The sequence below is a fragment of the Nyctibius grandis genome, chromosome Z (genome assembly GCF_013368605.1).
Source record: "Nyctibius grandis isolate bNycGra1 chromosome Z, bNycGra1.pri, whole genome shotgun sequence".
NCBI classification, from domain to species: Eukaryota; Metazoa; Chordata; class Aves; order Nyctibiiformes; family Nyctibiidae; genus Nyctibius; species Nyctibius grandis.
The window spans coordinates 15,307,281-15,322,713 of NC_090695.1; the positions used below are offsets into that span (position 1 = coordinate 15,307,281).

At 36.4% G+C, this 15,433-nt stretch overlaps 1 protein-coding gene across 1 annotated transcript in view; it reads right to left on the minus strand.

The window, feature by feature from the left end:
- The window catches only part of HCN1 (hyperpolarization activated cyclic nucleotide gated potassium channel 1), a 219,626-nt gene that overhangs the window by 94,463 nt on the left and 109,730 nt on the right, over positions 1-15,433 (minus strand). The window contains exon 3 of the mRNA XM_068423180.1: positions 6,184-6,345. Within this exon, the coding sequence (XP_068279281.1) occupies positions 6,184-6,345 (162 nt within the window). The remainder of the gene's footprint in view (positions 1-6,183; positions 6,346-15,433) is intronic.

Below are 15,433 nucleotides of genomic sequence, written 5' to 3' on the forward strand. Positions count from 1 at the left end.
GCTGTATTTCAGATCTTTAGAAAGAAGAAGAAAAACACTACTCTGCACCAGGGTTTCATGGCTTGAAAGAGACAAATAATACAATTTCAACCAGAAAACATAAAAGTAACAGTAAGAAAATAGTACGGAACTAATGAATACAATTTTTAGGACAAGAAACAGCAGCCATGATGGAAATAACTTTTAAAGCATACTGTATAGATGCTGGGTTTGATTACAGGAACTTCTTTATTATTTGGAATCAGTTTCCTGTTGGCGGAAATCAATAACAGAAAAAAAATATAAATAATGAAATATTTTCAATAAATATGATGCACAGGAAATCTAATCTGTTTTTATATAAGCACGACAGAAATCTACTGTCAAAAATACACAGTACAAAAGTACAGGAGACATCAGCAAAATTATATAGAATATTACACTAAAGGCTAGAACGTAGGAAGGAAAAGTTATTATTACTTCCCTTTCTAGCCCTGCAAAAGTGGATGACCTGATAACCTGTCAGAGAACAGAAAAAAGCATAAGCCAAAACCTATGTGGTCTTCCTAAAGCCTCAGCAATTGTTGTAGAAATGAGAACTTGATTTGTTTTCCTCTTCATTGGTCACAACACACTGAGTTAAATCGACAGTGTCCTCAGCTACGCCATTTCTCTGGTCCTCGCTAGCTTGGCATAAAACTTTAGTATTGCAGTTAACACATGTCCTCAGTCTGCATTAAACATACCTTGCCATTTAGCACTGCATGTCTACAAAATTTTCCTCTGCAGTTTCTTATAGTGCCAAATCACCTGAACTAATATATTCTCCTGAGCTGATATATTTTTAGGCCTAACACTTGATCCCAACCCACTGAAACAGGTCATCACTTCTTCATCCTGATTCAGGGGGAAAGGGACTGACCTCAGTGGCTAGGTCAGTGCAGCGTGAGAGCGTACAGAGAGAGCAATAACTGAATTCTGAACAGCTGCGCATACTAGAAGGCATATTATTATTCACTGTAGATTCCCCAAATATGGGTACATTAGTCCTAAGAATGTCAGTTACACGTTGTTGCTATTGGTATTACCGTATTTCCAAGTTGTGTTGTAAATAGAGCACTTCCATCTGAGTTCGGCAATTCCCCTTACTTTGATCACAGTCCACCTTGGACAGGTAATTTCAATCTTTTATCTGTTCCTAGAAGCATTGCTATAACTAAATAGACATACGTAACTATAAATATATGAGTATAAAAATATGTTAGAGTAGTAGCATACCTCATGAGATTCTCAGTGCCTCTATTAATCAGATGATTCCCATATGTTCGATATTTTCTAAGCACCCAATTTAAGATTGTGGGATTTGATTTACATAAGTATTTATTGCTCAGCACTGCAAATGAAGTCAGAGGAACCTAATGCTTTAAACGTGGCTCTACAATACCTTGCCATATAATAAAAACGTACTCAAAAACATTTGTGAAGCTCTAAATGATGGTTATCAAATAATGATCAAATGCAGAAAAATCTCATGAGAAAATTAGCTGCCCTAATGGCCAACTCTGATACTGTCAGAGATGAAGATCTGAACTTTAATGTCTGATTTCCTTCGCCCCTGAGGAAATGATGTGACACAAAGGGGAGTTAATATAATGCAAAATCCCACTTCACCAAATCCAAAACCTAAAAACCCCCACGAGCTGAAAATAATTCAACTGCAAGGACAGTAAGGAAAAGACAAAAGAAAGAAATCAGAGTACCTGAAGGCTTCTTGCTGAGCAAACATCAGCTGACTGCCATGAGAAATGTCAGCAAAGCAAGCCCTTTCCAAAAGCTTCACAATCCCTTTCGGCTTTTAAAAAACTCACCCTTCAAGTTAAATTCTATACTTCTCTGCTAGATTTTTGTTTCACCAAGGGAACATTATACACGAAAAATCTGGAAATGTCAGGTAAATAACTTACTTAAAGGACCGAATGTTTTCCTAACCATACAACCAATCATCACAAACATAGATGGAAAATATAGGTTAGGGATCTTCAGATACTGTTACTTCAAGGACTAACATGCATTTGAGTGTTTGCCACAGGTGATATGAAAAGCCAGAGCAAACTTCCAATACAACAAAAACTAACCACCTACTGCAAGGGATGCTTTACTGCAAGTAGTCATGCTTAGATGGCAAGATGGCATCAGTGGCAAAAATCTCATCTCTACTTGCCTAGAAACTCTGTCCCATATAAGACCTGGGTATAACTGTTCATCAGTTGGGACTTACACATTGTGTTTTCGTAATTCACTGCAGCTGAAACCGAACGCAAAATGCAGAAACTTGGTTTTCACAGGCTGACCATAGAAGAGGACCACTCTGCTTTTCTGTTCTTGTGCCTCCCCTGGTTTCAGCTGCAAGTTTTATTCCTAATTTTTTAAAGAACTAGTGGCTCAAATTCTGAGGTATGATAAAGATGTTTGGTCTATGAGTCATTATGGAAGTACACTAGTCTGAAGCAATGCAGATCACAAAGCTGAGGATAAATCACACAAGGAGCTGCAGATAATAGGCTTTCTGAGCCAAGGAGAAATTAGGCAGCATCATTAGGAAAGTCTGTGAAACTTCTTCAGAAAAGACCTTTTTTTAGGAATGAAACTCACAATCCTAGTGTTTAAAAAAACTAGGAACAGCATTAGAGAGCCATATACCCTCGCAGAAGTAATTGACTGTTATTTTGTCTGTAATGGATTGGTTGGAACATGACTTAAAGTGAGTGGAAAAAAAACAGCTGCTGCTTACTTTTATGTTGTATTTACTGGTTTTCTAATTTTTAAAGAGAAGTGCATTGATATTCTGTAAGAGCACAAGATCCTGCCTGTCAATAGTAACTCAGCATTAATAAAGTCAGTGCAATCAAATGGCAGTAAAGACACAGAAATGGGCAAGTGGGATCATGTTTAGCAAAAATAAAGGAAGATGCCAGCTCTGCCTTTCATTTCATAGCAACATGAAGGTCAGTGTTAGGAACTGCGCAAGAAGGCCAGTTTGAGAGTACAGATACAATATGGGTTCATTATTATCATTATTATTAAGGATAATATCCCAATGCGATCTGAACATTTTTGTTGAACTACTTAGGCTGTAGGTTGGTGCACTATTAATCAGTGGTGATCTTATTCCCTTTTACAGAGAAGGTTTTCCATTTCATTTCATAGTCTACTTGATGATGCACTATGACATTTTTATCATCCCTTCAAAGACGAAAATCCAACCGATTTGTTTTGTTTTAATTGCATTCAGTCACATTGTTCAGGGAGGCAGTAAGCAAAATGCAGCTTGGTTTTATTGTCCGATTCCTTTGTGACATTAAATTTAACTTATGTTATTTTTCTTAACAATATTTATAAAGTGAAACCATAAGCATGCCTGTGGAATTTGAATACTTTCACATATCAGCTTGTACAGAAGACACAGCTTTCAGGAGAAGGCTTTTAGATTAAGGTCTTGCACTCTGCAGCCTGAAGCAACTGATGTGCAAGACAGAAGGGAACTACAGGCTGGAAGAGCATGCTGGGCTGTGTCAATTGAGAAGAAGCATGTCATCCTCATGGTATCCTTATTTCTTTTAGCATCAGGTTATCTGCAAATGCTCTGGCTTGCAACTGACTTGAACATTGGAAAACGAACTTTTTCTGGCTGAGCTGACATTGGCTTGAATAAGTCTTCAAGCCAATGATCATGATGAATAAGCGTTAAAATTTTACTTCAAAGCAAAACTGGTGTATTAGCCTGAGGTTAGCCCTTGCAACAATGTCATTTTGAGGAATGTACATTGGAGCCACAGTGTGAAATCCAGGAAATGCTCACACAAACCTTCCCCTACTCAAAAAAAATTGAAATTCAGAGGGGCAATTTTGCCTTTCTTAGAGCAGTTGTATTTCAATATTATTAGACTCAGAAATTTGAACAAAACTCCAATTGTATGCAGGTGCAAGGAGTTATCTTTACCTACTAATCTACTAAAATCTCTGACTAAAATCTGAGTAGAAGGGAATACTTTGACAGAAAGGTGCACTACCTGAGGCTAGGGAAAGACTTCTTCTTCTCACAATATTGGCCTTTTGCAGTGGCAATCACTACCAGTGCACAGGAAAAGAACTTAAGGGCAGAAGAAATAATAAGATTCTTATCTAACTTTATGTCTCAACAGCATTTGAGTCCAAACCCCATTATTAGGTGCAGTCATTTCAGTAACAAAAGTTTTAAAATTCGGAGTTGACTAAATTTTTACATGCTACAGTATACTGGAGGAGTAAGGTACTCCCCTTCCCAAAGCTCTTGCAGTATCAGGAACCCAAAGCCCTTCCAAATTCCAAAGTCAGCAGTGAGTTACCCTCTGATTACACCAGCAAAGCATATAACAATCATCACCATAATCATCATCCTCATTCTATACCCTCTATCATTTCAGAGGACTGATATTTCATGATGGCTTCTCTGTCTGTATTCAATGTTAAAAATTAACTTTGAGAGCCTGGAAAGCAATCAGGAAATGTCTCATAAAATCATGACTGGATCAGAAGAAAGGTCTAGTTGCTTCCCCCAAAAATGGCCTTAGATATGCTCCTGATTCCAGGCTGGCAGTCCACAACTCTTTCTCTTGCCATAGGACTAAAAGACTGCCTATGCTGTGAACATAATCTTGCTCAATTTTCAGATCTCCTCACAATGTTCATTAAGAGCAACAGATTCAGTTGCCATTCAAAAGATTCTTTCCAAGAGTATGTGGCCAGTAAGCAGAGAGTATTGTTTCCATAAAAAAAACCCTGAGTATGGGCAGGCAGAAAAAAAGGTTTCCCTGAGCATGTGCACAGTGTGCACAGCCTTCTTAAATTAAATGTAGCTCTTATTATGGAAGAGAGAGAATTTAATAGTTCAGTGTTCTTTAAAAGTCAAATACTTCAATTACAAGTAATCCAAGGCTTTCTTTCATTCGCTAGCGTGGTTTTTATCCAGATCTTTAACAAGCTGGTAGAAAATGTACCCTTTCTAAATGTGAATGGAAGATGTTACAAAGCAGAACACAGAATGCAGAGAATGCAAAGCGCCAGTCAGCATCCTGGTGACCTACTTTTATTTTAGCGATCCCATTTTTGAAGATATGTCACTATTTTTTTTTAGGAAAGCTGCACAATGAGGTGTCAGCAAACGTGCTGCTTATCATTAAGGATGTTGCTTGATGTCTGCAAATACTTGTCTGTATGACTGACAATTTTAGTCAACGAGCTCCCACAGTAATGTGCAGTATGATGTTCCTAAAGGAACAAATTCTGTTATGTTTCTACAATAGAAATATGTGTGACTGAGCAAGAAGCCCATCTATAGTAAAGGCACTGTTTTATGGATTCTAAAATTGTAAAAACTGGATAGAGACATGTTTTCAGACGGCCAATGTGAGAATTGTTTGGGGCTTTTTCTTTTTTTTGTATAGGCACATTTCAACAACTTTTTCAGTGTATTTCCTATGAAAATGTTTTATGTGTTACCTCATTATCTTACTTGATAAAAACTACCTAATTCTTCACAACTATTGATCTTTAAGGCACATGTCAAGCACGTAGAACATCACTACATTTCCTTACAAATAAGGCACAGCTACATTCTATTCTTTAACAGTCTGTTCACACACACAAAAGGATCATAGAAGTAAATCTATTTCTCTTATTTTACTTAGAAAAAACTCATGTTGACTGTTAAGATGGGAATAACTTGGTAAAGGGATCGTAAGATGACCCAGAAGTTATTCACAAAACAAACTAAGGACAACATTAGATGAAACAAACACCAATAATACACTTTCAGGAGCATTCTGAAACTACAGCCTAAATTGAAAGCACTGGTGAACTGAGTGTTTCCAAATTTCTTTTGGTGGCTTTTTTGAGGGAATGAGGGTTAATAAATTAAAATTACCTTAAAACTGAAAGTGTTTTCTGGCTCACTTACTGACAATGAGTTGATATTATTTTATTAGTGATGAGGGCTACAAAACAAACTTTAGTTCACTAGCAAGCCAGCCAACAAAATCCCAAAGTAACCTTGAATAAACTGCAGGGCAGTGTGTTACTAGGTATGTATTTTTACACTTAAGTTTGAAGCTAACTGTTTAGAAAAATAATGTTTAGAAAGCACAATGAAAAATGAACAATACTTACAACCATACCGTTTAGGGACACCCAGCAATCTGGTGGGAAATCCTGGAGTAATGGTACTAAAAACTGCAGACAACCATCCCAATGGCACAGCAGCAGCATCATTCCAATCAGATTAAAGATTCTCACCACAGCACTGGCCAGATCATACGTCATGTGGAAAATCTGTGGGCAAAAATTACAGGGGATGTACGTGATGCAAATCAGAAATGCAAAACTTTTACTTCTCATCGGGCAGGTTAAAGGCAAAGAAGTACCATCCTGAACTTCTAAAAAAGCTGAGATTTCTCAGTAAGGACCATTAATTTGGGCACACTAATTTGGGCAGAGAGCCGTGCTGACACACCTAACTCTTGGTTGCATGCCAGTGTTATATAAGCTGCTGAAAAAGGCACATTTTGGATAAGAAGTCACCAACTAAAGTGTTTTCTTAAAGTCTACAACTCCTTTCACTTGAAGCAAGTCTCACAAATTAAAAAAGCTTGGTAAAGGTAGTGAGACCGTTACTTGTCTGTGAACTTGGTGTTTAAATATTCACAAAGTTGAGGGAGATACAAAAAAAAGAGATTCAGAAAAGATTCACCTTCGCATTTCTTACCTTCTTAAAAGCACCAAAATCCGAGTGAAGAAACAATATAAGTAATTTTACATATTTTTGACTTCTATTTCTATACTATTAATCCAATTTGCACATACCAGTTATCAAGCAAAATGAAAAAAGTCATTGTAAGTTCATCATTCTTAATCACTAGCAGTTTTCCTAAAATACTGAGAATCCTGTGGCTACTACAGTTGTAGTAGCTAAGTCCATATAAAACTAATACAATCAACTGGAATTCAAGATATTCCTCCATTCTTAGACAAAAAATGTTTGCATCTGAAAAGTGTTTTACAGCAAATCACACATATACTCTTAAAAACAACATAGACATTTTCAGGTTTGTGATGGGCAAATTTGTTCGACAGAATTAGCATGAACAGCAGCAGTCAGCTGCCAAATATGATGGAGAAAAACACTGTATTTGGTACTTTTCTGCTATATAGGTTTTAAAGCACTTCCAATCTACAAATACAGGCATATTCTTTACTTATTAAACAATTCAGTCAACTCAAGATAAATATGTTACATTTTAATACGCATAATTATCACTATGCAGGAATTCCATTTAGAAGATGAAGAATGTCCAGTTGGCATTTTATGGAATTTTAAGTAGAAAAAATTATTTAATTGTACAGATAGACATGGAAATCAGAGGCTTTAGTGCTGAAAACATCAGATTGCTAGAGGTCTACAGGCATATTGTCAGATGACATTTTGCATTTGTAAATAAAACAATTCACAGATGAAGAAGGGAATGTTTGTATCCTAACTTTCACATATCTAAACTAAAAGCAGAGATTAAGTACCCAGACTGTAAATGAGTGCAAGTGTAAATATGGAGAGTGTGTTATGGTCTTTCAACATCATTTTCTGTTAACGAGAATTTGTCCTTGTTTGAAAATGATGGTGTATGTTTCGAGTCCCAAAATGCAAAACCTGCATAGTAGAAACATTCCTCAGACATTAACTTCACCTGCAAAACATTTTTTCAGTCTAGGGCATTTTAAGAGAATATTTTCCAAATCACGGTTTGATAGACGTTGGAAACAGATGCTTGTAACTTTATTCAAAATGTCATGTCTTATCCAAATACCATCTAGCTCCTGTCAAAATTGAGGAGATGGCACTGGTATTTAGGAGATACTGTAAATGGAAATAAACAGAAAAGTGTCACCATTACACATTTGTATTGTTAAGAAATGTATTTACATTTACATCTATCTCAATAACTACAGTTTCAGTAGTATGGTATTCGTACTACTGAGAGAGTAGATGTGTGAACTGAAATAATTGTATTTTAAAGAACTGGAAAAAGCAGCAATGATTACTACTGTTTCGGAACACTAACACTCATTCCAGTTACACTTTATCCACATGGTTATTATACTAAAACTGCAAAGTGCAGATGAACTCCTGATCACATGAAAAGTTGCAGAAGTTTTGTCAGAGAAAGCAGGATTTCCCTTAGATTATTTGACTGAAAAAGTGCAGAAGATCAGACAGAAACAACACATTTTACACAGATACCACAACTTACCCGGCAATTTTCTATTGCTCCAGAAAAGCAAGTTATCACATCTCTACACTATGGCTGGACAAAAATCAAAGCTCCCACCCACACTGTTTTCTTACTGCCTCAAGCTTCCCATTAGGCTTTAGTGTAAGAGAACAGATTTTCAGAATAATCCACTGTATTGGATACTGTGTGTTTTCCAAAAACTGGGTCACAAATATGACAATCAGAGACAAACTGATGACAAACATCTTCATTTCTATACTTAGAAAGAGAATTTTTCTGAAAACAGGCACTAGGTGTATGTGGTGCTTATGGATATGGTTTAGTGGTGGATTTCGTAGTGTTACGTTAATGGTTAGACTCAATGATCTTAAAGGTCCTTTCCAACAAAAACGATTCTATGACTCTATGATCCTATGTGATTAACAGGGGAAGATCTGGTTCTCCAAAACTCTCCACAGTCCAAAAAACAGCACTTGCATATACCCAAGGCTCCTGAATCCTTATCCTGCCTCTGCAACTATGGTCTTGGCACCATGACAGATTGTGCGTGTATCCGGTGATCATAGCTGCATAAAAATGACAATTCTATGGCTCTTTCATTTGGATGAAGTCCATTTTTGGGCATCAATTCAGATTACAGAGATAGTCTGCAAAGCTCATATCTTGATATAGAATTTCCAAGATTTTAGAGCATTTTGTACTGGTACATTTTCATCTCAAATTTTAAAATTATATAATTGGGTATTGTGCACTGCATAAAAGAAAACCCACAAAAATGGGTGGATAGATTCACCAAGGTATTTATTTCAGCATTTCTGAGATCCTGCCTAGCTCTTAGGGATGTACCGCTCCCCGCCCACCCCATGAGACAGCGTGGTGGATCAGTAAGGTTTCCCAAACGAGTCTGTAGAACCAGGACACAGAAAGAGATATTACAAAGGGAAACTGAAATTCAAACCATACAGCTGGAGCAGTGAGTTCAGACTAAAGGGCCTTGCTCAACCAAAGAGGTCTGCAGATGGGTTTGGGCTCTTCAAGGACTATTCTGTCTTGTCACAGTGGTACAACTGTGTAACTACTGTTTTTCTTCAAAGCCTCTTCATTAGTAGTGTGCCTCTGCAGAACATATTGTAAGAACAATAACATGTTGAAAATTTTATGTGAAACCAAATCCAGCACAGGAAATGACTGCAACAGTCTTGTATAGGACACTGCAACCTTCCATCATTTCTGAAACCTTTCACTCCAGAAATAGCTCCTCTTCAGCTTAGCATTCAGGGTCGGTATTATTAAAAATGCATGAACATATTCTGGATATTACCTGGATTGCTTAACATGGTAACACTGTATCAGCATTTCAACCATACCATACCATACTTCCATTGCTCAACTTTTGCTTATATAGCCTAATATTTGTGTAGCCTATTCTAATCACTGTGATAACTCTGTATTAAAGAAAATAACTTCATAAGAAAAACCTTAAGTAAATGTTGAAAAAAACCTTTTAAACATCTCCACATATTCTCTCGACAATAAACAAAAGCTGAGTTTTTTTCTCCTAAAAGGAACTTATCATGGAAATGTGTGCTTGGCTGGAAAAAAAAAATTAAATACCCAAAGCATACATTGTAAGCTAACAATAATATTTGTTCACAGTACTGTATTGACATATTTACATTTGTGAGGGGGACGTTGTTTTTTTAAAACTAATAGCCAAACTACCCTGTGGACTGAAGTCATATATTGCATGTTTAATATTTTATGTTCTTCCATTCAGGAACTGATTGTGATACACAGAAAGAAGAGCAGTAAGTCATATTTTTATAGCATTTTCTTTTTGTAATCACAAAGTGCAGTTCCTGTATTAATGAACTAAACCTTAGGAAAAGGCCTACGAGATGTGTGAAGTGCAGTTTGTTAAGAGAGGAACTGGAGGACAGGAAGCTAATGCCACTCATTTCAGCAGATGGTAGCTTGCCCGTCAGCCAGTCCTCCAGTGGGACAGGAAGAAATAAAGGAAGACCACAAATTGATTTACCTTGATTTTGCAGTACAGATGTGTGGTCAAATCTCTCTGTTTGAATGGATGTCTTATCAAGATAATATTCATAACAAAAATAAGTCAAACACTTGCATGCAACTACAGTTATGCTCCTAAACCTGTTACTCAGGTAGTTAAATATAAATACCTGGTTACCCTTAAACACCTACCACCCACAAATACCATGCAAATAAGCAGGAATTGCAGCTGTAAAACACTCTTTGAAAATATGGCCACTTTATTTAGACTCCTAATTTCATACGTAAATACTCAGCTAAACCAGCAAGAGGTGCAAAGGACAACACATTTCAAAAATATTACCAGAGGGACATGAGACTGCTGCAACTGAGAAAAAAATTAAAATTCCCTTGAGAACTAACTCTTGCCACCTTTTTATTTCACATAATAGGAAAGATTTAATAGATATCTCTCCTTTTTGCTTACTACTCAGTTTCATTTCAATTATGTGTGATACTTTCTAGTATTATCATGTTTGTTTGGGGGGAGTCGGCTATAAAAACTGTCGTTTTTAATAGTTTCCATATACTTCAAAATAATGTTTAATAATAAATTTAGTTTATGAACTCACTTCTGAGAACTCACAATGTCTTCCTATATTATTTTCATAGCCTTTTCTCAATATCCTGGAAACCTTAAATTTTTGCCTAAAGAGCTGAGAATGCCTCTGACAAGAGCTGAAATGCAACCACAGATTAACAGTCTCTAGTATTTTGCCAAAATATTGCTCACAGAGAATAAGAAATTGCTGAAAAAGTCAGAGTTCACATGTTTTATCTCAGTTTTTACTCCCACTTTATTAATGACTCTTTATTCTTCCATGGGAAGCAGGAAGCAGACTGTTCCTTCCTCACATTTATAATGGAGCATATACTCTAAATTGGTCGGGCTAACTCTTATTTCTGAGCCTGAGACAGAAAAACTGTTCCAGTCTTACCAACTCACTTGCTTAATAGTATTTGAGGGCTGTCATATTAAATTAATAGTGCACATATAGTTTAACTAACCAAACACAAAATCTGTTGAATTGCTGTCGCGGAATGCATAGGTTACCTCTTCTGCTGATATGTAACGTTTGCTCAGTTGTGATTTTTAGTTCAGTTTGATTTTGGGGTTCAGTTTATATAAAAATTGATTTACATAAATTATCAGAATTTAATTCTGATTAAAAAAAAAAAAAAGAAAAAGTAAGTCTTAGGACTTCGTAGAAAATTTTTTCAAATCTCACATCACTAAATTCATCCAGACATCTCTTCTCCTCCACCTCTCAGAAGTACTAAAGGTGTTCAGTACCACAAAGTCAGCTTGGGTTTAATCTTCAAATTAGGATTTGCATCATGCCTTGGGCAATATGAAATGACACTCGTACTAAGTGAGCTGTGTGGAGTCTGGAATATTAAATAGCCACAGTGGGGAGACAGAAAGAGCTGCACATGTGCATAGAGGCTCTGGAAAGCATGTTGAAAGCTGTACCAAGGGCAACACTGGAACTTCAGGCTTGACTGCAGGGCAAAATAACAGTTATAAAAATAACCAGGGTTTTTTCGTTCAATGTCTGTGTCAGTCCAGAATTATTAGGTTTATCCCTCAGAGCACCAACCAGACAGAGATTATAAACTCTAGGACCCAAATTTTCCTACCTGAGTTAAATGTTAACTTTTAAGATAGTCGTTGTAACAAAGCTCCCCAGGAAGTCAGATAATATAAAAGGGGAAGGAAAGTACAACGCCTCTTTTTAAGCATCCATCTCTCAATCTACTTTAAACAATTAAAGGCAATCACAGCTTTTTTTAAAGCCATTTCATATTGTACAAATTGATTTAAAAAGACATTCTTCATAAATATCCCTTGGGATACTATGGGTCTGATCCAACTCCTACCAAAGCCAACCTCCTTGCGAGTTGCAGGTTACTACACTCCACACTGGAAATACATCTGTACAAGTAGATGTAAACGTGCATTGATTGAAATACCTGGCTATGCCCTCAGAGTAACATTTTACCCTCAAATGGCTCCTGATGTGTGTGCTTAATTTTATGATAAATAATTCATCATTGATAATTCAGTAGTGGGGAAAGGTATACAGCACTATTTAATCTAGTTGTACTTGTGACCTTAAGCTGATGACAAACACAAAGATCTGCTTCTGCTTTAGTTGGCCCTGAAGGGAAAACACCAGTGATTTAATAAACAGAACAAACTATTTTTAACCAAACATATCCGGAAAAAAGAGCTGAGAATGGTCTATTTTACGTGACCTTTAAAAATTGCTATTTTCTAGATGGAGCCAATCTGACATTAGGTTTTATAATAGAAGTCCCATTTATTCCAATTCAAGCCATGTACAAATGGAAGTCAGCTTCTGTGGAGCAAAAAGAACAGCACAACAACATATAAATGTGACAGAGCACTACATTCAGGTTAAACCTGAAAGCATTAATAAATCTACTTTGCTGAAGGAAGATTTAAAGCCTTGGAAAGGTCACTTATAACCAGGAAGCAAAATTTATTTGTTGTGTATAAATTCTGCAGTATATATTTTCTACTGTAAATTGGCCAATGCCATACTAATATATTACCTCTCACACAGAGGGCATGACTTCACTGTCAAAACATGTTTTTATTATCCTATTGTGATTAATGTGTGTGACCTGTCTTGACTATTTTAAATAGAGAGGAGCAGTCACTTTAGTTCTACAATGAAGAAAACAAGCCAAGGATGACACACCTCAGGATTCTGAAATAAAAAATACAGTGCTAATTTTCACTGTGTTTTCACAGAGGTGGAGGTCTCATTCATCACTTATATTGATGACAGAACATACCTTATTAGACTAAGCTTTTATCTTCCTTAACTGAAGCAAAGTAAAAACAAACAAAAAATAGTTCACAGCTGTCAGAAAGACACAAATATGCAATACTAACAGCCTGCCTCCGTGACAAAATTTAGCTGAAGCTCTTCTTCTTAAGTCATAGTACCAAACTGAGAGTGCCCCTATGGTAAAAAATACTTGAACTGTACATGAGCACAGAGATTGAGAGTTTTGTCAGCTTGAAGTATAGCTCCATTTCCATTTTAGCATTATTTCCAGCATCAGCATCACCTGACCTTCAGCTCAAGCTTCTGAATAGGCCAAGTATCTCAAGTGACAGCACCCCTGAACTCAAGCTGGAGACCTCTATGAGTGGAGCTGAGCTAGAAGGAACATTTCCTTTATTATCTTTTATAATTATTTATTTCTTACAAAGAAGGCAGCTTGAAGATACAGATAGTCTCTAAATGGCCCAAAATATTATTTATGGTTTTCTTACTAGCTAAGCGAGAGGAACTGTTTCTCATATTAATGTGTAGTCTGGCAGCAACAAGAGAAAAGAAATACATTATTCACCATCACTCATCTGCCCACAGAAAGGCCAAGGCATGGACTCCCACAGCGCTGAAAAGGGCAGCAGAGTGACCAATGTGAATCCTAAAAAACATTTCAAATATAAGGGCATAAGTTCAGATATCTGACGGCATTTTTAGGAATTAATATCAGCTTCTGAAGCTTATGTTCCCCAGTTTTAATATACTTACCCAAGCAGTTTTCATCCTTAATGAAAGTGAAATAAAACAATAAATACCAGACATATATTTACAAAGAAATTCACCATTAAAGGTGTCAAAAATGCCAAGATAACTTAGGGAGAACCCTAGGAAGTACCAAAGTCTTTACAAAAAATGCCATGTCTGATAAAATTGTTTTATGATGTTATTGACCACTCAAGTCTCACAAACCCTGAACCACCCTGAACCCTTTTGATTTCCATTTTTAAAGTGTAACTTTGGAGATAATCACACTCTATCCCCCCGCACGTTAGATCTTTTCCTCTGAGAGGAACAGGGCAGTGCCCTGCCTGCACCTGCCATTGAAACCAGCGGGACACAATCCTGACTCCCAGACTCCCAGATCCAATAGTGAAATTCAATAAATATGAATAAACACAAAGCAATACACTGCAGGAAATATTTATAATTACATAGAAAGTAACGGCATATCCTGCAACAATATATTCTTACAATCAACACTGTACAAAAGGGACACACGTAACCAACCTCTTTCAACATCAGTATTTTCCTAAACATCATTCTTTTTTTTTAAGGTAGTCATGTTTTAACTTCCAAACTCTGTGAATATGAAATTAAATCAGATACTTTCCGATAGTAGGAGAAGCACCAGAAGACCGGATATACACAGAAACTTGAAAATTTGCATGTTTACAAATATTGCATCTGAAACTATTGTTTCAGTAAAACAATTATCTTGGTGTTTTTTCTTTTCACTAGATCTGTATGTCATGACAGGCTGCAAATACTTCAAGAAGCTTCTCTTGCCTCAGCCAGAACCAGGCTTGGGAAGCAAATGAAAGTGTGCGAATAAAAGGAAAAGAAAGTTTTCTCTTACATAATCCTAAACCCCCAAAAGAATCAGTTTGAGACTTAAGGGGATGGTTCACTAATGTTATTAAATCACCAGTTCTTTTTACATGATGCCTACCCCCAAAGTCACACTGCTGCATGTCTGAGCTTCAAACTAATTGTCCTAATTATAACACAGCGACATAATGATCTAACAGCAAATAACTGAAATAATGAGGAATATTTCTCCTGGGGAATTTAAGTTGGTGTCTTACTGAAATTGTTGAGGTTAATCTTCCAAACATGGAAATAATGGGCGAGGAATTGAAAACGAGTTGTTATGTTAAATTTCCTGTGGAATAAAAGTTCTGAGACCACATTTGTTCAAAAAGCTTTCTTTTTAATGGCATGTGATACCTTCATTTTAAAAAGCCCCAAAATGTTGTGTTATGATGCACAATTGTTACATTTCAATGTTTATATATTTGAGTTATTAAGATTAAATATAAGCTATGACCAAAATATGTAAAATTCCATACTGTATTAGTATCTAAATTTTGCTTTTTATAGTAATCTAAAAGAAGGGTTCATAGGCCAATCCTTATAAAAAAACCAAGGCCCTCAGCACAAGTCAAGGCAGATGATTAGTGGACAATATTGTGTCAAAGTCAGAAC